General features: G+C 52.7%; 1 protein-coding gene across 1 annotated transcript in view; it reads right to left on the reverse strand.

Annotated features, from left to right (window-relative positions):
• Window positions 1–26,949, reverse strand: part of LOC140394020 (uncharacterized) — a 186,087-nt gene that overhangs the window by 18,843 nt on the left and 140,295 nt on the right. Inside the window, exons 17-18 of the mRNA XM_072480791.1 lie at window positions 13,677–13,760; window positions 1,103–1,147 (exon numbers count right to left, since the gene is read on the reverse strand). Coding sequence (XP_072336892.1) covers window positions 1,103–1,147; window positions 13,677–13,760 — 129 coding nt within the window. The remainder of the gene's footprint in view (window positions 1–1,102; window positions 1,148–13,676; window positions 13,761–26,949) is intronic.

The raw sequence follows: 26,949 nt of genomic DNA on the forward strand, positions 1-26,949 counted from the left end.
CAACTGGCATAGTCCTGGATGGCATCAAGTTTACAGGTGGTGTAGGAGGCTGCCCAGGAGTATCTAGTCGAGGCAACGGTATGAATGAGGGTTTCAGTGAAGGATGAGAGGCAGTGGTGGAATGCGGTGAGACTGCAGAAGTAGAAGTAGGTAGTCCTAGGCAGAACAAAGGCTCATCTCAGAGTCAAAGGTAGCTCAGTCTGAGATTGTTGCTATGGAGAGCGACTGAGTCGCTAGCTAGGGAACAGCCTTTGTAGAGGAAACCAAAGACAATGGCATCAGTCTTCCAAAGGCTTGCTTGGAAAGAAAACTCCTGCTCACCCAGTACAGGATGTCTTATAAGCAGTCTGATAATTTAGCACTGGAGGAGTCAAGAGAGGTGTTGGTGAGGTAGAGCTGGAGGTCTTCAGTGGAGAAACTAAAGGTGTTTTCAGATGATGTCACTGCGGGGCAACATGTAAATGAGAAATAGGAGGGGTCAAGGATGGATCTTTGAGGGACACCAGAGATAAGGGTGTGGGAGCAGGAAGAGAAATCATTGCAAGTGAGTCTCGAACTATGATAAGAATGGAAGGGAGTGAGGTCCTACCCAGCTGGATAACAATGGCGACTTCTTGGAGGACAGTGATGTGGTCAACTCTTTTAAAGGCTTCAGATGGGTCATGAAGAATAAACATACTAGTTTGCCATTTCATGTTCATATACTATATTACAAAGGTGAGCTCAATTGCCCCAAGGTTAGGATTTGGGCTTAATTAGAGTTAGATTTTGCTAAGGTGTAGTGGTTTTGATGGTTCAGAGCACATTACAAATTTGAGGAAAATTCCTACAGGGCCCAGTTTCCTCTGTATCCACATTCTAAATATGTGCAGCCAGTGGACTATGCTCAGTTCAAGGGCGGCAATTCAGAAAGCAAAGGCTTCCAAAATGTGGGCCGTGACCCTTGGCAGGGTCATAGGATGAGATTAAGATGAGTTCACATTGAGAAATGTTTGGAAGCACAATCATAACGTATACTCCAGAATTAATCTCTGGCTCACAATGAACATTTCCAATTTGTTGATTAAAAGCATAATCTACGGACTAAGTAAGCTTTAATTACTTGGGTTTGGAGGTTCTTGTGATGGTTGCGGAGGACATATTGAAGCTGAAAAAAAGAATCCACATTAAAATTGCCACCACAATTACATTTGAAAGAACACATATTTCCTCTCAAGAGGAGTTCCCTCTTACAGGGAAAGGTAGCATTGTGGTAATGGGTGCAATCTTGTCCTGGGGACGGGGTCTTGCTAATGACTGGCAAGAGCCCCGTGTGGCCCCTTTCTGGAAAGGCCAGCCAATATTACACGCCACTCAGGCACCTGACAGGGCACCAGCGAGCCTGTCTCTGGGATCAGGACCCTGGTGGCAGGTCCTATCTGCCGAGAGCTGCTGGCCAATCAGATGCTGGCTGCCCTTTTGAATGGCAGCACCATCAGGTAGGTTGGGGCTGCTGCCAGAATGACACCCACCCGAGCCCGGAACTCAGGCATAAGTGAGTGATGAGGGGAGTGGCTTCGCGGGGTGGGGGGAGCAGGGATCCCTCAGCTGGGTTAATTGGGCATTAATTAAGGGTCTCAATTGGTGAGGGGTAGGAAGGCTTCACTTGAGCTTTCTCACCACAGACTTAATCAGAGTGCAGATGGGAAAGTGGTGAGGTCCCACTAGTCATCTTCCCGACTGATTAAATACCCCTGCTACCAGATTTTCACAGGGCTGCAAGCGCACATCCTTCTTCAGGACCTGTCAGCTCCCATTTTTCCTCAGCCACCAAGTTTTCCAAATCCTGTGAAACCTGGCTTCCTGTCACTGGATTCAAATGATGTTCCCTGAATTTAAATGATGTTTCCTGATTTTGACGAATGCAGGCAGCTGGAATTAAAAATTATAATCATTGACCAGTTGCCCTGGAAGTGAGGGGGTAAGTCATCAGATGTACCTAAACCCTCGACAGATGGGATGGAACTGAGCACGTTCACGACAGCTTGGGTCCATATATTTAACAATGTAACGCCCCCAACCCCCATATTTTCCCCATCAACATGATGGGGCAGGACTAACAATCACCAAAGTCTCTCTTCTGATGATTTCTCTCACTGATAAGTCCAAATCCAACCCCTCGCTACTAATGCTCCTAAACGCCCAGTCCAACTCCACAGCATCCCCCTGTCTGTTCTCTCAAAATATCTGGGTTGGGTTCCAATGACATGAGCATAGGGGTGACCAGATGAGGCCTAAAATGGGACTGTAACTCACAGCAAGTTGGCCCGTCATGTCAGGCCCATTTTATCATCCCCTAAATATTATCGCCGGGATTTTCCGGCCTCCCAACCGCCTGTTTCCTGGCGGTGTGCCGTTTGCTGGTGGTGGGATTATCTGTTCCACCACTGTCAATGGGAATTCCCATTAGGGTTTTCCCACTGGAAAACTGGCGGGTGGGGGAGCACTGCCAGTGGAATGGCCAGAGAATTTCGGCACATGTTTTCTCATATACTCAACATATAAATTGACCACCCCTCCCCCTGCAGCTTTGCAGTCACAAAACACTGTACAAGCATTAGGGGCGGGATTCTGCGAGCCTGCGCCGGGTCGGAGAATCGTCGTTCATGACGGAAAGTCACGCGGCGCGGCTCTGGCGCCGTTTCGGGATTCTCCGAGGAAGCAAAAATGGCGTGGTCGTGAAAGGCGCCACGCGGCCCGGAGAATCACCTGAGGTGGTCCGGTGAGCGATTCTCCGGTGAGCGATTCTCCGGCTCCCAGCGACACTGCAGCCCGGATGGGCCGAAGTCCCGACGGCATGACCCGAGGGGCTGGTTTATGGGCGACAGGGGTTAATCCTTGTGGTCGTGGCTGATGACGCCTATACGGAGGCCTCAGACCCACGCGGAGACCCGCGACAACGATGCCCATTGTGCGACTAGGGGTGTGGTCGAGAGGTGCTTTGGGCTGATGAAGATACGCTTCAGGTGCCTGGACCGCTCTGGAGGGTCCCCTCCAGTACCCGTCGGAGAGGGTCGGCCGCATCGTTGTGATCTGCTGCGTTCTCCACAATATAGCCCAGCAGAGAGGCAATGTGCTGGAGGAAAGGAGGGAGAGGCAGAGGGGCAAGAGGAGCATGAGGAAGGGCTTGCCGCTCCAGATGAGGAGGATGGGGAGGGTGGGGGGGGGCGGCAATCGACGGGACATCGGGGCTGGACATGGACGGGAGGCTGCGCGACGCCACCGGCAGGGCCAGCGAGCAGGGGAGGCCAGGATCACCGCACGTTTCACCAACTAGGGGGGTGGGGGTTCGCTGCGCAGGGGCACTGACACCACTGTACCACCCCACCACACCACCCACCACCCCCACCTCCCACAACGCCCATGAGAGGCAGCTCCCCCCCCCCCCTAACCCCACCCACCACCCTTACCTCCCACACCACCGCATCCACACCACCCCTCCATTACACATCCACCTGCGGCACAACGGACTGGGTTCACACGATTGCGTGTGGAAGCGGGTGTGGTCCATGCCATGGAGGAAGGTGACAACCCGCTCTGCCATGAGCTCTGAGCTCCAGATCGTTAAGACAATGTCTGACTCATGGCCACATTTACACCCTCCACCTGGGTGGTCCCTGTTTGCGTGCTGGACAGTCCATCACATGGCCCTGTCGAATCGCTGGGGGTGGGGTGGCGTAGACGTCCGGGGGGGGGGCACATTACACACTGGGGCTCAATGTTCCATCACCCCTCAACCACAGTGGCACTCAGTCCCCTACCCGACCCTGCTGGCATCGGACATAGCACAGAGACAGCTTGCATTGGTGTAACAGTGAGTTTAATTAGAAAGGTTATATACACGTGCCCTAGCCCCTACAATTAAGCTGTGCCCTGCATGCGTGCCAACTTACTAGGTGTCCAACTTCCTGGCCTTTCTGGGACTGGACCCCTATGACGACGCATGCAGCACAGCTGTTAGGTATATGATGTCATAGGAGTACGGGCCACCCGGCCCATGTGGGTCAGAGAGGGGGTAGTGCCGTCCTCCTGGAAGGGGGGGGGGGGGGCGTTTCACATGCGTGGGAGGTAGGGGGTGGTGGTTCCAGGGGCACGTTGCTGTGTACTCACCCTGGCTGCCCTCGTTAGGTCTTGCAGCTTTTTGCGGCACTGTTCGCCGGTCCGTGAGATGTGCCCCACGCCGCTGACGGCATGGTCCACCTCTCTCCACATACGCCTGACGGTGCTGCGCGGCCTGTTGACGCCCGGTCCGGGGCACAGGACTGCCCTCCTCTCCTCCACGTCGTCCAGGAGTGTGTCGAGGTCGTGGTCCCTAAATCTCGGGGCTGCACGGCGGGCGGCGAACATCTTGCGAGCGTCGGCAGTATGCGCTGCTCGCGCAACTTATGCGACGCGGCCCATGTATCCGACGCCGCTCTGGAGCCACTCCACACGCGCTTCTCATGGCACCCATGCTGGCCCCTTGTGCGCCGCAGGATCACTGCTCCTAGCGGCCCACTGACGCCGTCGTAAAACGACCAGCGTTTACGACGGCATCAACACTGCCGCTATAACGGAGAATCCCGCCCTACAAGTTAGTTTCAATTTATTATCCCACAAACAGTGTTCACAAACAGATGTTTCACTTATCCGTACCGTATACCTGTGGTCAAGCAGGAGATACGTGTCATGATATTCAGGTAAACATCATGGTGCAAACATACATTCAACCTGATGGACAGATCAACGGACCAATCAATACACACACAACACCACAGCCAATCACAAGCAAGAGCATACACACTATAAAACGGAGAACACGACACTTCCGCTGATTCCAGCAGGAGACAGCTCAGGGCACAGAGCTCACAGCAAGCCACTCAGACATCCACCATGTGCTGAATGCCACTCCAAGATAGTGTTAGGGATAGGTCCACAGATTCAAGGGTAATGAACAAACCACAGTAACCAGTTTACCATTGTAAATATTGTTAGTAATAAAAACTGAGTTGTACCATCCGCAACCGCGTTGGTTCGTCTGTGTAGCAGAGCACCCAACATGACATAGTACCAGGTTTGGAACCCGGTAACTGTGAGACCTACCTACGAATCCGCCATCCTGCGCCATGGACACCGTCAGCACGCCGCAGCCGTTACAAATCGCTGGAAACCTCGGCGTCAATTGGAAGCTGTTCAAACAGCGCTTCTAGCTCTTCCTGGAAGCCACCGAAAGGGAGAGCGCTTCGGACACCAGAAAAATCGCCCTCCTCCTCTCCATGGCAGGGCAACGCGCCATCCATGTCTACAACTCCCTGGTGTTCGCGGAAGGTGAGGGTAAGACCAAATACAAGACGGTCCTTCTCAAACTCGAGCAACACTTCAGCGTCGAGGTAAATGAGAGTTTCGAGAGGTATCTCTTCCAGCAGCGCCTGCAGGGTAAGGATGAGCCCTTTCAATCTTTCCTTATACACCTCCGTATCCTCGCGCAGTCCTGCGGTTACGACACCACCTCTGATTCAATGATTCGGGACCAGATTGTTTTTGGGGTCACCACGGGCACCCTACGCCAGCAGCTCCTCAAAATTAAAGGCCTCACCCTAGCCTCCGCAATCGAAGCCTGTGTCCTTCATGAAAACGCGACCAGCCGCTACTCCCAATTTCAAGCGGCCGAATCGGCGCGGTAGGGGTCCTACGCGCCCGAATCGGCAAGGCAGGCGTCCTACGAGGCCGAACAGGTCCAGGCGATCGAGTTCCTCCCGGCCCGTGGCCCGGACGAGGGCGGCCATTTTGCACGCTTTCTGCGGCCTCCTGCATTTGTGCGCACCAAAAAAGACGTCGACGCAGAGGGACGTGATGCGCAGGCGCGCTCGACGCAAGACCGAACTGCACATCCGCGGTGTCGCAACGAACTCCATGACGATACGACGTGCTGCAACTGCGGAGCCGCACATTTAAATCGACAATGCCTCCGCTGTGGCAAGGTGGGCCACTACGCTGCCTGCTGTCGAGCAGCTCAACCTGCCAATGCTCCCCAATTCCGACAACCTTGCAGAGACGTGCGGACCATTCAGCCTCCGCACTACGAGTCGTGCCCAGACGACATCCAAACCAGTGACACAGACGACCGGGACGGGAACACTAACCCATACCCAAACGGGAAGAGATCACAAGCGATAGGAACCGGTTGTCTCCAGGCAGGACCCACCAGCCGATGCCAGTGAACAGCGTCAATCCGGGTGATGAATGGTGTGTCACCCTAACGGTCAACCGATCACCGATAACATTCCGTCTGGACACTGGTGCCTCCGCCAACCTAATAGCATGGTCAGCCTTCTACGCCTTGAAGGTCGGACCACCAATTCGGCCATCCCGTTGCAAGATGGTCGACTACAAGGGAAACGTTATCCCGGCCATGGGATCCTGCCAGCTTTCCTGCCCATTGTCGAGGGCATGGGCACACTGCCCTATACCTACAGAATACGACTCAAATCGGACGCCACCCCGGTCATTCACGCACCTCGCAGGGTCCCAGCGCCACTCAAAGACCGCCTCAAGCAGCAGCTGCAGGATCTCCAGGTCCAAGGGGTGCTATCCCGGGTCACGGAGCCCACGCCATGGGTCAGCTCCATGGTGTGTTAAGAAGCCCTCTGGCAAACTCCGGATATGCACTGACCCGAAAGACCTGAACAACAACATAATGAGGGAACACTACCCCATACCCAAACGGGAAGAGATCACAAGCGAAATGGCCCGGGCTAAAATCTTTACAAAGCTGGATGCCTCAAAGGGTTTTTGGCAGATCCAACTGGACCAGTCCAGCCGAAAGCTGTGCACCTTCAACACTCCTTTCGGCAGGTTCTGCTATAACAGAATGCCGTTTGGCATCATCTCGGCATCCGAGGTCTTCCACAGGATCATGGAACAGATGATGGAGGGCATCGAAAGGGTGCGCGTCTACGTTGACGACGTCATCATCTGGTCCACCACACCACAGGAGCACATCGATCGTCTCCAGCGCGACTTTGCGCGGATACGGGAAAATGACCTGTGCCTCAACCGAGCCAAGTGTTCTTTCGGCCAAACCGAGCTGAAGCTCCTGGGGGACCACATATCCCGGTCAAGGGTCCGTCCGAATGCAGACAAGGTGAGCGCCATTACAGCATTCCGCAGCCGGCAGACAAGAAAGCAGTGCTACGCTTCCTAGGCATGATCAACTTCCTGGGGAAGTTCAATCCCAACCTTGCCTCCCACACGACGGCTCGCCACCCAGTCAAGAAGTCCACGGAGTTCCAGTGGCTGCCCGCACACCTGAAGGAATGGGAGGAGCTCAAAATTAAGCTCACCACAGCCCCGGTATTGGCGTTTTTTGACATATCTCGTGACACTAAAATTTCGGCTGATGCCAGCCAGTCCGGCTTTGGGGCGGTACTCCACAAAGCGTGGATGACACTGCGTCATGGGCCCCGGTCACCTATGCCTCGCAGGCCATGATCCCCCACAGAACAGCGCTACGCGCAGATCGAAAAGGAGTGTCTGGGTTTGCTAACCGGAACAGACAAGTTCCATGACTACGTGTATGGTCTCCCCCAGTTTACCGTTGAGACTGACCATCGCCCCCTGGTCAGCATCATACATAAGGACCTGAACGAGATGACCCCTCGCCTCCAGCGCATCCTTCTTAAACTTAGGAGGTACGACTTCCAACTGATCTACACCCCGGGAAAGGACCTTATCATTGCGGATGCCCTATCTAGAGCAGTGAGCACACCGCCCTACTCGGAGGGGTTCGTCTGTCAGGTCGAAGCGCAGTCACATCGGCAAATCTGCCAGCCGATGACTCCAGTCTGGCCCGTATTCGCCGTGAGACTGCGGCTGACCCCCTTCTACAACGTGTGATGCGCCACATGACGGGAGGGTGGCTCAAAGGACAGTGCCCGCAGTTCTACAATGTCCGGGACGACTTGGCCGTCATTGATGGTGTCCTCCTAAAGCTGGACCGGATTGTGATTCCACACAGCATGCACAAGCTGGTCCTCGACCAACTACACAAAGGCCATCTGGGGGTCGGGAAGTGCAGACGGAGGGCCCGAGAGGCGGTATACTGGCCGGGCATCAGTGACGATATTGCCAACATGGTGCTCAACTGCCCCACCTGCCAAAGGTTTCAGCCGGCGCAACCTCCTGAGATGCTTCTGCCCCATGAGCTGGTGACGTCCCCCTGGGCGAAAGTGGGTGTGGACCTTTTTCACGCGCTCGGCAGGGACTATGTAATCGTCATAGATTACTTTTCAAACTATCCAGAGGTCATACGCCTGCACGATTTGACATCGTCCGCTGTCATAAGGGCCTGCAAAGACACCTTCGCTTGCCACGGCATTCCAATTACTGTCATGTCAGACAATGGGCCCTGTTTTGCCAGCCAGGAATGGTCTTCCTTTGGTGCTTTGTATGACTTCACACACGTGACGTCTAGCCCTCTGCATCCCCAGTCCAATGGAAAGGCGGAGAAGGGCGTTCACATCAAGCGGCTCCTCTGCAAGGCTGCTGCTGCCGGATCGGATTTCGCTTAGCCCTGCTAGCCTATCGCTCGGCCCCACTAGCCACTGGCCTCTCGCCAGCCCAGCTGTTGATGGGTTGCGCCCTCAGGACCACTACCATCCATTCTGGTCCTCACAACCAACCATGCTCCAGTGCTGCACAGGATGCGACAGCAGCGCGTTCGCCAGAAGGTGGCACATGATACACGGGCAACTGATCTTCCCGCCCTGGCACCTGGGGATGACGTCCGCATCCACCTACCAGAAGGTGGCTGGTCAGCACCTGCCGAAGTTCTCCGACGCGTGGCTCCCCGCTCGTTCCTGGTTCGCATGCCTGATGGCTCCATTCGCAGGCGCAATCGCCGGGCTCTTCGCCTGCTTCCACGCTCGCTACGGGAACTTACACCGGTGCCATGCCCTCCTGTTGTTCCTGATGTCGACTTCGTGGAGCTTCCTGCCACCATGCCCATTCCGTCGTCGCCCGTGGCCAGGCCCATTCCTCAGCCGGTGAATCCTGACCCACCCTTGAGGCGGTCAACCCGAATTCGTCGCCCACCTACTAGACTGGACTTATGAGCCTGTTTGAACATTGAACTCACTGATGTATCATACCACTGTGTTAATATGTTTCTCTTTTTCCTTGTCGTTACAGGAGTTCGTTTTGACGTTTAACATTTCCACGTGTTTTGTTTATGGTACAACCTCGCTGCTATGTCGCACCTGACATCGCCCCATGTATATAGTTTAGCCTCATGTACATGCTGTAGATATTGCACACACATATTCAGCTGCACTCAGTACACATCTCTATTTATAACCACATAGGCACACGTTCTTGTAAAAAAGGGGGGAAGTCATGAAGTTCAGGTAAACATCATTTTGCAAACATACATACATACTGATGGCCAGATCAACGGACCAATCAATACACACACAACACCACAGCCAATCACAGGCAAGAGCATACACACTATAAAACGGGGAACACGACACTTCCCGCTGATTCCAGCAGGAGACAGGTCAGGGCACAGAGCTCACAGCAAGCCACTCAGACATCCACCATGTGCTGAGTGCCACTCCAAGATACTGTTAGGGATAGGTCCACAGATTCAAGGGTAATGAACAAACCACAGTAACCAGTTTACCATTGTAAATATTGTTAGTAATAAAAACTGAGTTGTACCATCGCAACCGTGTTGGTTCGTCTGTGTAGCAGAGTACCCAACACGACAATACGTGGAGTTGCAAACTTGCGTGGGAGTTTAAGGCATGGCCACACTTTGCGTTAGATGCTGATGACATTTCAAAATGGCAACCACCCACTTTTATACTCTTGTGTATAAATTAATCACAGTTTTTGGTCGGGATTTTCAGGCTTAGAATAACAACATCTAGGTCTTTTTAAGCTTGCTTAACCCGATGGAGCTAGGAGGATCAGGAGAGCTTACCCTTGACCCACAAAGAAAGCTTAGGTCACCTGTTCCCAAGTTCTCCTGCGCCCACACACCCACTCCAATCAAGAGGTCTGGCACCCATTTCTTTGGCACTCAAGATGACCTCCCACTACCTGCATGCTCCTGCTGCTGGGTTAAGGTCCCCCAGGTCTACCTGAGAGAGGCCAAGAGGATCTGTCACTCATCTTGACCCTCACATGTCCTGGTTCTTGCCCAGGGTTAAAAATCAGGCCTCCAGAGAAACAATCCCAGATGGTTAAATTCTGAGTGAAGATCTTCCTACTTTACATCAACAATTTAGCTTCGCCTGAACTCCAGGCCACAGTGTGATATTTTCCATTTCCTATGAATGAAATTGCTGATTTTCACTTCAGGTTCTTAATTAATTTCCGTACTGTGCCATAAACATGGCCTCTGAACTCAAAACACATTTCTCACAGGAGGGCGGAATCTTCTGCTCCTGCCAACAATAGGAATTGTGGTGGGCGGCTGGCAAGATTTGACGGGAGTGTGGGGGGGCGGGGGGTGGGAGGGAAGGGGAAATGGTGTCCAGAGAAGGGATGTAGAGTGTGTTCAGAAAAGAGGGTGGGGAGCAGAGGGAGCGTCTTAGAGTGTGGAATTTCAGGACTCGGCTTGTTTCCACTAGAGTTTAGAAGAGTGAGGGGTGACTTGATTGACGTATACAAGATCCTGAATTGTTTGGCAAGGTGGACATGGAAAGGATGTTTCCTCTTGTGGGTGAGACCAGAACTAGGGGGCAAAGTTTTAAAATTAGGGGTCGCCCTTAGATACAGAGATGAGGAGACATTTTCTTCTCTCAGAGGTTGTGCGACTTTGGTACTCTGCCTCAGAAGGCAGTGGAGGCGGAGTCAATGAATATGTTTAAGGTGGGGGTAGATAGATTCTTGTTGAGCAAGGGAATCAAAGGTTATCGGGGGTATATGGAAAATGTGGAACTCAACACGTACAGGTCAGTCATGATCTGGCAGAGCAAGCTGGAAGGGCATTATCCAAGAAGACATTTGATGTGAGTGAGGATCGACAGAAGATGCAGCTCATATCTGCAGATGAGTGAAAGACATTCTTGCAGTCTAGAGATGTGGTGGTGCTCATTTACAATCTTCGCAGTGATGATCTCACGCTGTGAGGACTTGGGAGGACATCCCGTGCTGGCGGCTCTGAAAGTTACTGCCACACTAAACGTTTCCACCACTGGACCCTTCCAGGGCTTCACTGGGGATATTTGTGGAATCTTGCAATCAGCCACAGACAAATACAGACGGAAGGCGACTGATGCCCTTTACAATAAAGTTTACCACAACATGCAATTTTGCATGGATGATGCAAGCCAGCCTGCCAGAACTATGGGAAATGCTGTGAACTCAGGTTCCTCGCTAGTTCAGGGGACCATTTGACTGCATTTGTGGTCTTGAGAGCTCCCTTCAGTGCAGGTACGGGCAATGCCCTCCCTTGCCAGCTGTGCAGGCTGCTCCATTAATGGGGTGAGGATTCTGTCGTCTGGGTATCCCACTCCGTGCCTGGCTCTTGTCACTCGTTATTAGTGGTCTTCTCCTGCATTAAGTTGGATGAATTAACTGTGAGTACAATGGATGAAAGAGCAGTTTGAAAGCCTACATGCCTGTTGTGTGCGCGGGGCTCTCCCCAATAAGCGAGTAAGATGCCAGTTCTGCGGGGACCTCCATGGCATGGTGTGCATTAATTGGCGATGACACATTTGAGTGCTGATGAGCCGTCTGCTGGTTGGGTGGGACATCCCTGTGGATAGTAACCCTTAGACTTCCTGATGCTTCTGTGAGAGTGTGAGTTTGCAATGAGTAGGAGTTTGACTTACCCTGGCGAAGCAGAGTAGATCATTCGTCTGATTCTGGCATTGCAGGGTGGTCCTTCTTTGAACCCCAGGGGTGCTCGCTGCCTGCTGACCTCCTCTGTGGCCATCAAGGTCAGATGGGAGGATCTCCTTCTCCCATCCCTCGGAAAAAAGGCCTCCCACCTTTCCTGGATAGCCCGGAGAAGAGGCGTAGAGCCGAACCATAGGGCCGAACCATAGCAAAATTACAGTGCAGAAAGAGGCCAATCGGCCCATTGTGCCTGCGCCAGCCAAAAAAGATTAAAATGAAACTAGCCGCTCATTGTAATCCCTCTTTCCAGCACCTGGTCCGTTGTGGTGCTGGGTCCAGCACTTCAGATGCAGGTCCAGGTACCTTTTAAATGAATCGAGCATTTCAGCCACATCCACCAACATAGGCAGTGAATTCCAGACTTCCACCGCCCTCTAGTGAAATGGTTTTTCCTCTCGTCCCCTCTAATTCTTCTACTCATCACCTTAAATCTATGTCCCCTGGTAAGTGACCCCCCACCAACCCCAGCGAGAGGAAACAAGTGTTTCCTACCTATTCTGTCTAGGCCTCTCATGATTTTATACCTCAATTAGGTCACCCCTTAGCCTCCTCTGTTCTAAGGAAAACAACCCTAGCCTGTCCAACCTCTCTTCATAGCTGCAATTCCAAGCCCCGGCAACATTCTTGTAAATCTCCTCTGCATTCTTTCTCCAGAGCAATTTTGTCCTTCCTGTAATGTGGTGACCAGAATGGTACACAATACTCCAGCTGTGACCTAACCAATGTTTTATACAGCTCCAACATTACATCCCTACTTTTGTATTCAATACCTCACCCATTAAAGGAGAGCATTCCATATGCCTTCTTGGCCACCTGTCCTGCCACCTTAAGGACAAGTGGACATGCACTCCAAGGTATCGCTCTTCCTCAACCCCTTTCAATATCTTCATATGTATTGGGTATACCAGCTATCCTGCCCACTATTAACTGCATGGCCAATGTTTGTGTCATCTGCAAATTTCCCAATCAAGCCTCCCACATTGAAGTCCAAATCATTAATATGTACAACAAACAGCAAGAGCCCAAGCACTGAACCCTTTGGAACACCACTGCAAATTGCTTTCCATTCACAAAACCATCCATCGACCATTACACTTTGTCTCCTGTCATTGAGCCAATTTAGGATCCAACCTGCCACCTTCCCCTGTATCCCATGAGTTCTTACTTTTATGACCATTCTGCCATGAGGGACCTTGTAAAATGTCTGACTGAAATCTACATAGGCACCATTCACAGCACTACCCTCATCGACCCTCCTTATTATTTCCTCAAAAAATTCTATTAAGTTAGCAAGATACAATCTTCCCCTGATGACGAAGCTGCCTTGATTCTCCTGGACATTTTTGTAAATGTGATCCAGCGGTCCTGGTTAGCAGAGAGTGAACACCTCTGTTCAGATTCCATTTACATATGGCTCCAGAATGTTGGAGCCTATGAGGTGACAACAGGGCGAGCGACGTCCTTCCCGCCCCACCAGGATATTTGGCATGCTCCATGCAGGTGCATAACTCACAAGCTGGACAGTGCAAGATCTTGTGTGTTCAGCTGCCCTGCTCTCCAGCAGAAGTCACTCTGACTTCCGATCACACCACTGGATTCCACGAAGATTCTACCTCAAACCTTCAAAGCCAATTCAGTAGATTAACCAGACCGGACTGAAGCCTGTGTTCCACGGTTGTCTACCCGTGCCCTCTGTTCAGCTGTCTCCCGCACAAAATCCTCCTCTAGATTTATCAAAAAAGACTCACCCAGGCATCGACACACGTTTGAGAGATCTTGCGGCAAAGGCCTCTGCTGTGTATGGCATACATCAACACCGCGAGGTGGCATACCTGGAAAATAGTAACCAAAAATATTTCAAATTACAAAATGTTCTAAATAACAAACACATAACCTAGAACTCCTTGTTGATGATATTGGACAACATTGAACAGACATACCCTATTTAAATAAAGTTTAAAATCTTACACAAAAGCAGATTAATATTATTATAACACTATTCTTGTTATAAAATCCAGTCTCAGATTACTTTGATATGTGGACATATGTGGACACGCATTACCATATTCACTTTAACAGTGTGTGAAAAGAATAGAAACAAGTAACCAACTAATTTAAAGATAAAAATGCATTCTAACTATTTAAATTGGGTATCTAACTATGTGTTTTGTTTTTGGGTGCGTGTTTATGGGTGTGTTTGCAGGGAATGGAGGGTCAGTGTGTGTGTATACGAGAGTGTGGGAGAGGTGGGGTTTTTGTGTGAATTAGTTTTGAGTGAGTGTGTGAGAGTGAGTCTGGGGTGTGCGTGAGTGAGTGTGGATGTGTGAGTGAATGTGGGGTATGTGAGTGTGGGGTGTGTGCCAGTGAGTGAGTGTGACGTGTGCGTGAGTGAGTCTGTGTGTGTGTGAGTGAGTGTGGGTGTGTGAGTGCGGATGTGTGTGAGTGAGTGTGGGTGTGTGTGAGTGAGTGTGGGTGTGTGAGTGAGTGTGGGTGTGTGAGTAAATGAGTGAGTGTGTAGTGAGTGTGAGTGTGTGTGAGTGTGAAGTGTGTGTGTGATTGTGAGGTGTCTGTGTGTGTGAGTGAATGTGGGTGTGTGTGAGTGAGTGTGGGGTGCGTGGCTGTGTGAGTGGGTGGTGTGTGTGTGAGTGAGTGTGCAGAGTGTGTCTACGTTTGAGGCGTGTGAGTGAGTGTGGGGTGTGTGTCAGTGAGTAAGTGTGCGGTGTGTGAGTGTGGGGTGTGTTTCAGTGATTGTCGTGTCCATGTGAGTGTGTGAGTATATGGCAGGTGTATGTGGATGTGAGTGTGTGATCCAGGGGTGTTTTGGTTTTTAAAATTCATTCATAGGGTGTGGGTGTTGCTGGCTGGGCCAGCATTTATTGCCCATCCCTATTGGCCTTGAGAAGGTGGTGGTGAGCTGCCTTCTTGAACCGCTGCAGTCCATGTGGTGTATGTACACCCACTGTGCTGTTAGGGAGGGAGTTCCAGGATGTTGCCCCAGTGACAGTGAAGGAACGGTGATATATTTCCAAGTCAGGATGGTGAGTGACTTGGAGGGGAACCTCCAGGTGGTGGGGTTCCCAAGTATCTGCCGCTCTTGACCTTCTAGGTGGTAGAGGTCATGGGTTTGGAAGGTGCTGTCTAAGGAATCTTGGTGAGTTCCTGCTGTGCATCTTGTAGATGGTACACACGCTGCTACTGTGCATCGATGGTGGAGGGAGTGAATGTTTGTGGAAGGGGGAGCAATCAAGTGGGCTGCTTTGTCCTGAATGGCGTGAAACCTTTTTTTTGAACATTTTTTTGGATTGGAAATTTTAACATTTTGTATCAAAAGTTTCAGAGTAAGACAGAACCAACACATGTGTCAACACCAATTACAACAACTGTAGTTTCAATTATCATACATCGAGAAAGATACGAAAGAAAAAAGAAAAGATTTACTGAAACAATGGCAACTGATTGCCAGCTGGGCCATACAGGTGTCCTCGGTATGCCCTTGGGGTCTTGTGGGGCTGATAGATGTCTGCGCTCCCCTGAGAGGGAGCTTTTATCTAGTTTTGGGGGGGGGGGGGTCCTGTTTGGGAGCCCCTTGGTGGTCAGCCCGTACTGCTATGAGGACTTGTCCCCTGTTTTGGTTGCCTCCTGGCACTGGGCTATGCTGGGGGGTTTGGGGGGGGGGGGGGTAAGGGCATGTCCGCTGGGTGCATTGCTGCTGTGGTTGCTTTCGCTTATTCTTCTTTGGCCCTTCCAGTTGCCTCCTACCTGCCCTGTGTTTCCTGTGGTTCTTTCCCCAGCCCGCCCTACCCTCCTGACTTCCACCCTCCCCCTTCCAATTCTTCCCTCCCCCTCCTTGTTTCGCTCTCTGTTCTGGTGTTTCCCCGCTCTCCTTTTCCCTACTTTATTGGTTGTCCCTTTGTCCTGTCTCCAACTTTTAAAGGAGGCGTCCATTGTTGCGGAGGTGACCTTGTGATTTTTTGCAGATGGGAGCCATAGTGGACATCTTGGTCAGACTGAAGTGGTGTCACAGTTGGCTCCCATGTTCTCAGCATGGCAACTATCACTGGGCTTTTTGAGTATCTGGCTCGGAGGATGGAAGTGGGGTCATGGCCAGAGCTCGGGTAGGAAGTCCCCGTGTAGGAATTCTCCTCCATTCTGCTCCCGGTTCCTTGACCCATCCCCGTACCCTGTCTGCACTGGCCACCTAGTGGTAGAACTGGAGATGCGGGTGGGCCAGGACTCCCACATTCCTCTTTTTTGAAGGACCTTCTTCCTAATACTTGCCCCCCCCCCCTGCCCCGCCATACCAACGGCATGATAATTTGTCAGCTTTGGTGTAAAAGGCTTTGGGGAAGAAGATCGGGAGAGATTTGAACAGGAAGAGGAACCTAGACAATACGTCCATCTTGATCGTCTGCAGTTTCCCCTCTAGGGAGAGCGGGAGCAAATCCCACCTTTGCAGTTCCTTTTTACCTACTCCACCAGACTCGTCGGTTCCATTTGTGGATCCATGTCCTTCTGTGGGCTATTTGGATCCCTAGGTATCGGAATTTGGGCTGGGCCAGCTTGAACGGCAGTCTCCCCAGCTCTGCCCCGCTGTAATCTGAGAAGGCTCCAAACTCCCTGAGGAGTTCCATTATTCCTTCCATGCTGGCCAGGGGATTCTAAAGGTAGAGGAGCAGGTCATCCGTGTAGAGTGAGACTCTATGCTCTCTGTCTTGTCTTTGAATGCCTTACCCCTTTGTTGGTCTAAGAGCGATCACCATTGGCTCAATTGGCAGAGCAAAGAGCAGCAGGGATAGTGGGCATCCATGCCTCGTGCAGCCAGAAGTATCCAGAGCTGGTGGTGTTTGTTCGTCTGCCCGCCATGGGAGTGCTGTACAGTAGTTTTACCCATGAAGTGAACCCTGTTCCAAACCCAAACTATTCCAGTACCTCTGTGAGGTACTTCCATTCGACTCTGTCAAAGGCCTTTTCTGCGTTCAAGGAGATGATCAAGGTGCCTCTCCCCAGATGGGGTCATGATCATGTTCAGCAGGCGCCTGATGTTCGTTGTTTCTTGCCTGCTCTTGACAAAGCCCTTCCGCGACTACCTCTACCTCGCCAGGGCCTTCGCCAGGATTTTGGCGTCAGTATTAAGGAGTCTATATGACCTGTACACCACTAGGTCCTTGTCCTTTTTAAGGATCAATGGTATCAAAGCCTGTGCCAGCGATGGCCCAGCCAGTATAATAAAGCCTCTCCCAAAAGAGGTGCTACTGTCCTTACACATAGTGTCAGAGTGGAGAAAAATAGATTTGTACATGATGATATCTAACTGTACCTGTGATGTCAAAAATGACAGTTCTGAGGGCAGCACGGTGGCACAGTGGGTTAGGCCTGCTGCCTCAGGGCGCCAAGGTCCCAGGTTCGATCCCGGCTCTGGGTCACTGTCCGTGTGGAGTTTTCACATTCTCTCCGAGTTTGTGTGGGTTTCGCCCCCACAACCCAAAGATGTGCAGGCTAGGTGGATTGGCCACGCTAAATTGCCCCTTAACTGGAAAAAATTAATTGGGTACTCTAAATTTGTAAAAAGAAAAATGGCAGTTCTTTCTCCTGTGCCATTGCTCAGTAAAAGCTAAACCCTTATGTGTGGGTTAGCGAATATCCCACTCCCACCGAAGGACTCAAGCTGAGCAGAGACTGCACAATATAAACTAATATTGGGCAGTTTGGCGACAAAGTTATCTGTACTGCGGTGAAACATCATCATCATCAGGAGATTTTACTGAGGTTCGAGCCTGAGAGAAGAGAATCAGTGAAGACGTTCTGCCTCTACACTGTCCAAAATACCTTTACATAAGAGCACATCCCATAAAATGTATTTCTATCTAGTCTGGGAAAAGAGTTAGGTAACTCCTTTAAAAAAACACCAATCATTTTGTTGCACCCAGATATTGAAATGTACAGGGAGGTGAAATATGACCATTTCAGGCATAAATTGAGCTTTTAGTATATTAAGTTTGAGTTATGATTTTGTACACTTGAACTGCACTGGAAGTTGTTGACCACAATATTGGTTTGGTGACTGGTTGACCCGGGCTAACATCTGAAAGAAACGCTGATCTAATTAAATTATAAAGATTAGGGGCGAAATTCTCCCCCAACGGCGGGATGCCCGCCGACTGGCGCCAAAGCCGGCGCAAATCAGACGGGCATCGCGCCGGCAAAAAGGTGCGGAAGTCTCCGCATCTTTGGCGGCCTAGCCCCAACATTGAGGGGCTAGGCCGACGCCGGAGGGATTTCCGCCCCGCCAGCTGGCGGAAATGGCGTTTGTTGCCCCGCCAGCTGGCGCGGAAATGCGGCGCATGCGCGGGAGCGTCAGCGGCCGCTGTCAGTTTCCCCGCGCATGCGCGGGAGCGTCAGCGGCCGCCGAAAGTTTCCCGCGCATGCGCAGTGGGGAGAGTCTCTTCCGCCTCCGCCATGGTGGAGGCCGTAGCGGAGGCGGAAGGGAAAGAGTGCCCCCACGGCACAGGCCCGCCCGCGGATCGGTGGGCCCCGATCGCGGGCCAGGCCACCGTGGGGGCACCCCCCGGGGTCAGATCGCCCCGCGCCCCCCCCCAGGACCCCGGAGCCCGCCCACGCTGCCTGGTCCCGCCGGTAAATACCAGGTTTGATTTACGTCGGCGGGACAGGCAATTCCTGGGCGGGACTTCGGCCCATCCGGGCCGGAGAATCCAGCGGGGGGTCCCGCCAACCGGCGCGGCTGGATTCCCGCCCCCGCCCAATCTCCGGGAGCGGAGACTTCGGCGGGGGCGGGGGCGGGATTCACGGCGGCCAACGGCCATTCTCCGACCCGGCGGGGGGTCGGAGAATGACGCCCTAGGTTTCTTTCTCCCGTCTTTGGGCCCTTTCATGTTATTGGTCAATGCCGGCACCCGATTCCGGCCCATCAAATCCAGGTGGGAACATTCGGGAGAGCAGAGGCACAGGGAGTTTTTAAGAAGAGCCTCACCTCTATCCCATTAGTTGTATCTAAGTGTGAACCGGACTCAGTAGGCACCTTGTTGCACCCGGCATGGATCTGAGCCCGCTGGTTAAATAGCAGGAAAGCCCAAAATCACGATTCGCACCAGGCGTGAATCAGTTTGCCATCTAACTGGCCCACTCCCGATCGCGAGTTCCAGGTCATGTCCAAATATGGTGAGCATACCATTAACCTGAATGCATTTGCATTCACTTCCATCTCATTCGCCAGACTGAAGTCGAATGCAACAGCCTCCCAGGAATTAACTGGCTCCCCAATGAGAAACAGAGCGGACATTGTTTAATATTCTTTATTAAAAACGTGAAGCTGGCACATTGGTTTCTGAGGGGAAATGAGATGAGTAGACATTTCCATTTTCAGGCCTGCAGCTCAGGTCCACAGAGCTGCTGAAAAAGTGCTGGGGATGGGGTGAGGCTCCCCTCAGGGGGTAGGGCTTGGTTGGGAGGCTGAAGCGTTCAAGGCCAGGGATCGTCCCCCCCCCCCTCAGGCTTTTCGTCTGTGAGACCGTCAAGTCATCTTTAAATATTGTGGAGACCCATAACAGGGGTAACTAAAGCTGCTGCCTGTTTGTCCTGCCAAACTCTTGGTTCTATGCTGAAGGTCACTTAAACTCAATTTGACTGTGAGCAGCCTCTAAGCTTCACAGCTGAAGGCTGTTGCTAATGAGAATTTGGCCTTGGTAGCTGTGAGAACACTTCACATCTCTCAAATGGTTGTGGGGTGTGTTTGTTGTTTGCTCCTGCTTTTGGCTGCAAAATGCCTGAAGGCCTAGTTTTTGTATGCTGCTGCCCTTTCTGCTTCTGTGGCCTGGAATAAGGCAAATGGAGGAAATGAAATAAATGAAAATCGCTTATTGTCACAGTTGTCTTCAAATGAAGTTACTGTGAAAAGCCCCTAGTCACCACATTCCGGTGCCTGCTCGAGCAGTTCGGTATGGGAATTGAACCCGCGCTGCTGGCCTTGTTCTGCTTTACAAGCCAGCTGTTTAGCCCACTGTATATGTAAGCAGGCCTACTGCCAGCCTGAAGGGAACGTGGTGCTCTTTCACTCTTCTGTTGTGCTGTCTGTCAGTGTGATTTACAGGTAATGATTGTTCCTGCCTTTGGGAGTCTGCTGCTGGTAGCTGTCAGAGGGGGAGCGAGGGGCAGGGTGACCAGAATGCTGCTGCAGCAACTGGAAGCTGTGCGTCATTTTGCTGCCGCCTCATTTGTTTCTGTGGCCTGCCGTACAGGAGCTACTGCTAGTGCTGATGAAGGGGATGGGTGGTGGCCCAATTCAACTGAGCAACCTGCTGGAGGTATGAAGAACTGCTCTTGCAGCTTGCTGGTGCCTTTCTTGTATTTCTGACTGTTCAATGTTCAATGTCTAGGAGCCGTGTGTTTGCTTACTGCCGCCTCTTTTACTTCTGTGGCCTGGACCAAGGGTGGAAGTCAGGGGACCTGCTGGAGGGGAAGGGTGGTGGCTCGATTCCACAGAACAACTTGTAGGTCTTAAAGAAATGTCTTTGCAGATTACTGGTGGCTTTTTGTGCTGGTGACTGTTTAATGTTTAATGTCTGGACGCCATGCAGATTTCAGGTGAGTCTTGTGCTGTTGCATGCCCAGATGTTGTGAGTTTGTGATTGTACTGTTGACTGTCCACTGTTTGATGTCTGGAGGCCATGTGTTTGTCTGCTGCAGTCCCTTTTGCTTGTGTGGCTTGTAGTCCGGAACCTACTGCCATTGCTGGGGCGTGAAAGGGGTACTCTCCCAATCTTCAATTATGCTCTGTGTCAGTGTGACTGGTGTATTGTTATGCCCACCACTGAGTGGCTTTCCACTGATGTGGGTCCACTGCTGGAGTTGTGAGGGGGGTGGGTGGGGCGGAGAAGAGTCATTGTACTGTTGACTGTTTGATGTCTGGAGGCCGTATGTTTGTCTGCTGCAGCCCTTTTTGTCCAAGGCCTGGAGTCCGGAAAGGCCTGGAGTGCTCTCTCTCTCTTCCACCATGCTCTGTGTCAGTGTAACTTTCTGATGTATTGTTGCGCTACCCCAAGCGACTTTCTACTGATATACATCTGCTGCTGGGAGCTGCAGGCGGGTGAAGAGAGCGGTGAGTTGATTTGGATGCGAGTAGTCGGGATGTCCGCCGACTGGCGCCAAAGACGGCGCCAATCAGACGGGCATCGCGCCGGCCCAAAGGTGCGGAATGCTCCGCATCTTTGGCGGCCTAGCCCCAACATTGAGGGGCTAGGCCGACGCCGGAGGGATTTCCGCCCCGCCAGCTGGCGGAAATGGCGTTTCTTGCCCCGCCAGCTGGCGCGGAAATGCGGCGCAAGCGCGGGAGCGTCAGCGGCCGCTGTCAGTTTCCCGCGCATGCGTAGTGGGGAGAGTCTCTTCCGCCTCCGCCATGGTGGAGGCCATAGCGGAGGCGGAAGGGAAAGAGTGCCCCCACGGCACAGGCCCGCCCGCGGATCGGTGGGCCCCGATCGCGGGCCAGGCCACCGTGGGGGCACCCCCTGGGGTCAGATCGCCCCGCGCCCCCCCCCCCCCCCAGGACCCCGGAGCCCGCCCACGCCGCCTGGTCCCGCCGGTAAATACCAACATTGATTTACGTCGGCGGGACAGGCAATTTCTTGGCGGGACTTTGGCCCATCCGGGCCGGAGAATCCAACGGGGGGTCCCGCCAACCGGCGCAGCCCGATTCCCGCCCCCGCCCAATCTCCGGTACCGGAGACTTCGGCGGGGGCGGGGGCAGGATTCACGGCGGCCAACGGCCATTCTCCGACCCGGCGGGGGGTCGGAGAATGACGCCCTTGGTTTTTGGTTTTCTTTGTATAAATCCACTGTTGTGTTTGTACCGCTATTCTGTAGAGAACAGGTGCTTGTGTGTATGGCACAGTGCCTTCTCCTTGTCGGTTAATGTGATATGTGGACTATTCAGTAGTTTGTTTGTATCTTTTTTGTATAAAGGTATTGTTGACTGTTAATAAACAAAATATTCTCAAGTGGTGCTGCAGGTTGTGTTTGCTGCTTGCTCCTGCTGGTGGCTGCAAATGCCTGGAGGCTACTGCTGCTGTTTCCTTCCTTTTCTGTAGCCTGAAAGAAGGACAATTTTTTCTGAGATATCTGGAACCTTGAACACCGGCCTCAGGGGAACATATTGGTCCAGAAGGCAATCTGGTTTGAAGCAAGGCGACTTTGCAGGACCTGGTGTATGACATTGATCCAAATGAGCCACCTGGTAAAGATGTTGAAGACATGCAGATGCTTTTCTTGCTGGTGTGGTGAGTGCTTTATGTAACTAGCAAGTCACCACGGGTCAAACACATTGTAAGTCAAGAGGCTGGATTCTCTGCACCCAGCCGCCGAAATCGCGGCCGGCGCGGGGGCAGAGAATCCATTTTCCCACAAGGAATCGGGACCGGCGCCAGTCCCCTGATTCGGCGGGCCCCAAAAAGCGGCGTACGTGCCGCCCAGCACTTACCTGGGGCCACTGCCAGAGGCCCGCTCCGCCATTCTCCACCCCTGACCGTCCAAAATCCCGATGGTTTGGAATTAATGTGGTCCAGCCATTTCACTGTACCCCTCAAGGCCTTCATCAGTTTTTAGATGCCGAGACCTATCATATGCTTCCTTTTTTCTTTTGACTAAGCCTACAATTTCCCTTGACATTCATGGTTCCAGAATCCTGCCATTTCTATCCTTCATTTTCGCAGGGACATGCCTGTCCTACACTTCAATCAACTGACCTTTAAAAGCCTCCCACATGTCAGACATGGATTCGCCCTCAAATAGCCGCTCCCAATTCACATTCCCCAGTTCTTATCTAATTTGGATACAATTGGCTCTTGCCCAATTAAGCATCCTCACCCGTGGGCCACTCTTGTCCTTATCCAGGACGAGCCCAAAATGCTCCCCCGCTGAAACATCAATCACCTGACCTGGCTTATTCCCCAAGACCAAGTCTAGTATGTCCCCCATCATGGTTGGATTGTCAACATACCGTATCAAAAGGCCCTCCTGGACACATCTTACAAATTGCTCTCCAACCGAGCTCCTGGCTGGAAGGGATTCCCAGTCAATGTGGGGGAAGTTAAAGTAGCCCATCATAACTACCCTGCTTTTTTCACACCTTTTCAGTATCTGACTACACAACTGCTCCTCTGTCTCCTTCGGGCTATTGGGAGGTCTATATACACTCCCAGCATTGTGATTTCACCCTTTTTATTCTTGAGTTCCACCCATAATGCCTCACTACAAGGTCTCTCCAATATGTCCTCCCTCAACACAGCTGTGATCTGCTCCCTAATCAGCAATGCAACTCCCCAACCTATTTTCATTCCCCTTCGATCCCATCTAAAACAACCATAATCACGGAACGTTAAGGTGCCAGTCCTGTCCCTCCTTTAACCATGTCTCCATATTGGGAGATGGCTATTGGGGGATCAGGGGGAATCGTTGAGGTCCTGGCTGATGACGCTAGTTCCGAGGCTGGAGACAGAGGCTGAGACCCAAAATAATGAAATAATCATTGAGTGGTGTTTCGGACTGTTCAAAGTGCAGTTCCGATGCCTGGATCACTTTGGTGGTGCACTGCAGTACAGAGGGTCTCCCACTTTGTGGTGGTCGCCACAACGTGGCACAGCAGCGGTGTGACATTTTGGGTCAGCCTCATTTGAGGGAGAAGGAGGCGGACAGGGAGGGGATGAAGGATGAGCCTGAGGAGGCGCTGGAGGATGGAAAACAGGCGGCGGCAATGGTCCGGCATGCCCGGAGGACCACGGAGGCCCTCATCCACATCTGATTTCTCATAGGATGAGGCTTTCTCCGTCAGTTCGCCCTCCCCATCCCCACACTCACCCCCATTCCCCTTCTTTCCTCCCCTCCTCCCCATCCCCACACTCACCCCATTCCTCCCCTCACCATCCCCACACTCACCCCCTATTACCCTCCTCCCCATCCCCACACTCACCCCCATTCCCCTCCTCTCCTCCCCATCCCATACTCACCCCCTATTCCCCTCCTCCCCATCCCCACACTCACCCCCATTCACCTCCTTCCCTCCACATCCCCATACTCACCCCCATTCACCTCCTTCCCTCCCCATTCCCATACTCACCCCCATTCCCCTCCTCCGCATCCCCACACTCACCCCCATTCCCCTCCTCCCCATCCCCACACTCACCCCCATTCCCCTCCTCCGCATCCCCACACTCACTCCCATTCCCCTCCTCCCCATCCCCACACTCAGCCCAATTCTCCTCCTCCTCATCCCCACACTCACCCCTATTCCCCTCCTCCCCATCCCCACACTCATCCCAATTCCCCTCCTCCCCATCCCCACACTCAACCCCATTATTCCCCTCCTTTCCTTCCCTTCCCCACAGTCACCCCCATTCCCCTCCTCCCCATCGCCCCCCCCCCCCCATTCCCCTCCTCCCGATCCCCACACTCACTCCCATTCATCTCCTTTCCTCCCCATCCCCACACTCACCCCCATTCATCTCCTTCCCTCCCCAATCCACTGCATTCTTCAGCCTGTGGCCTGTGATGCCCATGGCGGACTTCCTCCGGAGGGCTTGGAGCTGGAAGGCTGCGACCAACTTACCGGTGCCACCCTGTTCTGCTCAGTGCCCTGGAGATGTGCTCTTGTCAGGATGGGGGGATTCGAAAGAACTTGAGACCGCCGTTATCTCCTTGGTGGCAGGCCCTGGGTTGCGGTCCAGTGCTTCCTCCTCCCTGAAGATGCCCGAAGGGCCCTGACGTCACCATGGGATGGAGGGACAGCTGGTGTTAGCTCCAAGGCTTCTGAGTCATCTGGCCCTGCGTCAAGCTCTACAGTGCCTCAGCAATGTCCACCTGCATCTGGGACATGCCCCTCATCGAGTGGGACATGATGTCGAGGACCTTAGCCACGGTCACCATGGACCGAGCCATGCCTTGGGCACCACCACTCAAGACGTAGACATCATACTCCAAGCTTCTCACTGCGGTCGCCACCCTAGCAGTGTTGGCCTTGGTGCCACGCACTGTCGGCATCATCTCCTGCATCCGTAGCCTTTGGGACTCTTCTAATCCCCCCTGAATCTCAGGGTTCTGTCCTATCATCTGCATCAGCTCTGGGATAACCTTGTCCAGAGGCTCGACATCTGACTGGGACCTCTGACTACTGTCTCCCTCGGCTGTTCCTGCCTCCACCTGATGTGCATCAGCAGCCATGTGGTGCTCATCAGATTGTGTCCCAGAAGCTTGTCCATTAATGTCGTCCACTGAGGTAGGTTTCTGAGCTGGTAGAAGGCGGAGGTGATAGCTGTGACGCCTCGATGGTGGTCTTCCTCGGAGTTCTATGGAGGTCTTGTGAGACAATGGTCATGCGGTCAGTGAGAGACAAGGACCATTTTGTCTGACATGAACAACTCACTTGAGACAGGTCATCGGGTGAAGGGACAGTGGATCCTCACCTCTGTGGCGCAGGCGGCTGCTCTCTCCTCGGTTACCCCTGCAATTTCCAGGACTCATCCCTCCCAGGGGGTGAGGGCTTGAATTTCTGGAATTTCTCCCCTACCACCCCCCCCCCGTCTTCTCCTGTGGGTACAAAGAGAGGGTATTGTGAGTCCTAAATGTGATGGTCAGGCGGGTCTATAGCAGGTGGCATGTGTGACACCGCACCTGGACATGCAGTAGTTCTGCTGGTGGGTGCTAGGGGGTGCTGAGGAGCAAGCACAAAGATTGTATGTGGGGACGGTGTGAGGTATCAGCCAGTGATCTGTAGGGGTGGCAGGCAGAATTGATGCCGGGGAGAGGTGGTAACTTACCCTTGCTGCTTGGTGGATGTAATAGAATCATTGAATTTACAGTGGAGAAGGAGGCCATTCAGTCTATCGAGTCTCCACTGACCCTTGGAAAGAGCACCCTATTTAAGTCCATACCCCCACCCTATCCCCGTAACTAAACCTTTTTGACACTATGGGGGCAATTTATCATGGCCAATCCACCTAACCTGCACGTCTTTGGACTGTGGGAGGAAACCGGAACACTGGAGGAAACCCACGCAGACACGGGGGAATACACAGTCACCCGGTCCCTGGAGCTGTGAGGCAGTATTGCTAACCACCGTGTCACCATGCCGTCCTTGGTCTTTATCATTGCTCTTCTTTTGACATTGGACGGTGGTCCTCCTGGTCATGCTGCCCGCTCTGACAGCAGCTGCCACTGATCCTGGGTAGAAATGATGGTCCTGCTGCTGGGCCTCCAACCCCCTCGGGGTTGCAGGATGTCCCATTATGAACCAATGGCATCAATAATCCTTGTGAAGTCGGCATCACCAAAGAGAGGAGCAGCTCTGCGCGCTGCCACGCTTGTGTGATGACTGGGAGCGAATGGTGAGGAAGCATTTGAAAGCAGCTCCCCCTTGTTAGCGGTGAGACTCTGAGGTGCATGTCTGGCGAATCAGGCGTCGAGACAGCCAGTAATGGCGAGAAGCTCGTGGGGAATCATTTCCGGCACTAAGTGCCATTAAACACGGGCCGCGATCTCGGCCGGCGAGAAACATCCCCCAGAACGGCACTTAGAAACGTTGCCATTAAAGTAACGTCCAGTATTTACACTGTGGTTCGATCAGAGCAGTGCTTAATCATGCCTAAAGTTGTTACCCTTTCTAGCTCAGCCTTCAATTTATCTTTCAATGGCCATCAACACCATGTCTCGGTGCGTGAATTACTGGCTTTGTGTTCTCCTCTAAATTGGATTTTATATGTGTAAGGTAAAGTGTCAAAGCCTTGAAATATCTCAGGAAATTTCCTCAGTATGGACTCTACTGATACATGGGGCGCGATTCTCCGCTCTCGCGACTAAGTGCCCACGCCGTCGTGAACGCCGTCGAGTTTCACGACGGCGTGAAACGGCCCCAATTGCGATCGATTCAAGGCCCGAAAATGGGCTAGGAGCGGCGCCGGGAGGATCTCGGGGGGCGTGTCGCGAAAGCAGCGTCGTCAGCACGCGCCGGGCATTGGTGCCGCG

This window comes from Scyliorhinus torazame, chromosome 17 (genome assembly GCF_047496885.1).
Source record: "Scyliorhinus torazame isolate Kashiwa2021f chromosome 17, sScyTor2.1, whole genome shotgun sequence".
NCBI lineage: Eukaryota > Metazoa > Chordata > Chondrichthyes > Carcharhiniformes > Scyliorhinidae > Scyliorhinus > Scyliorhinus torazame.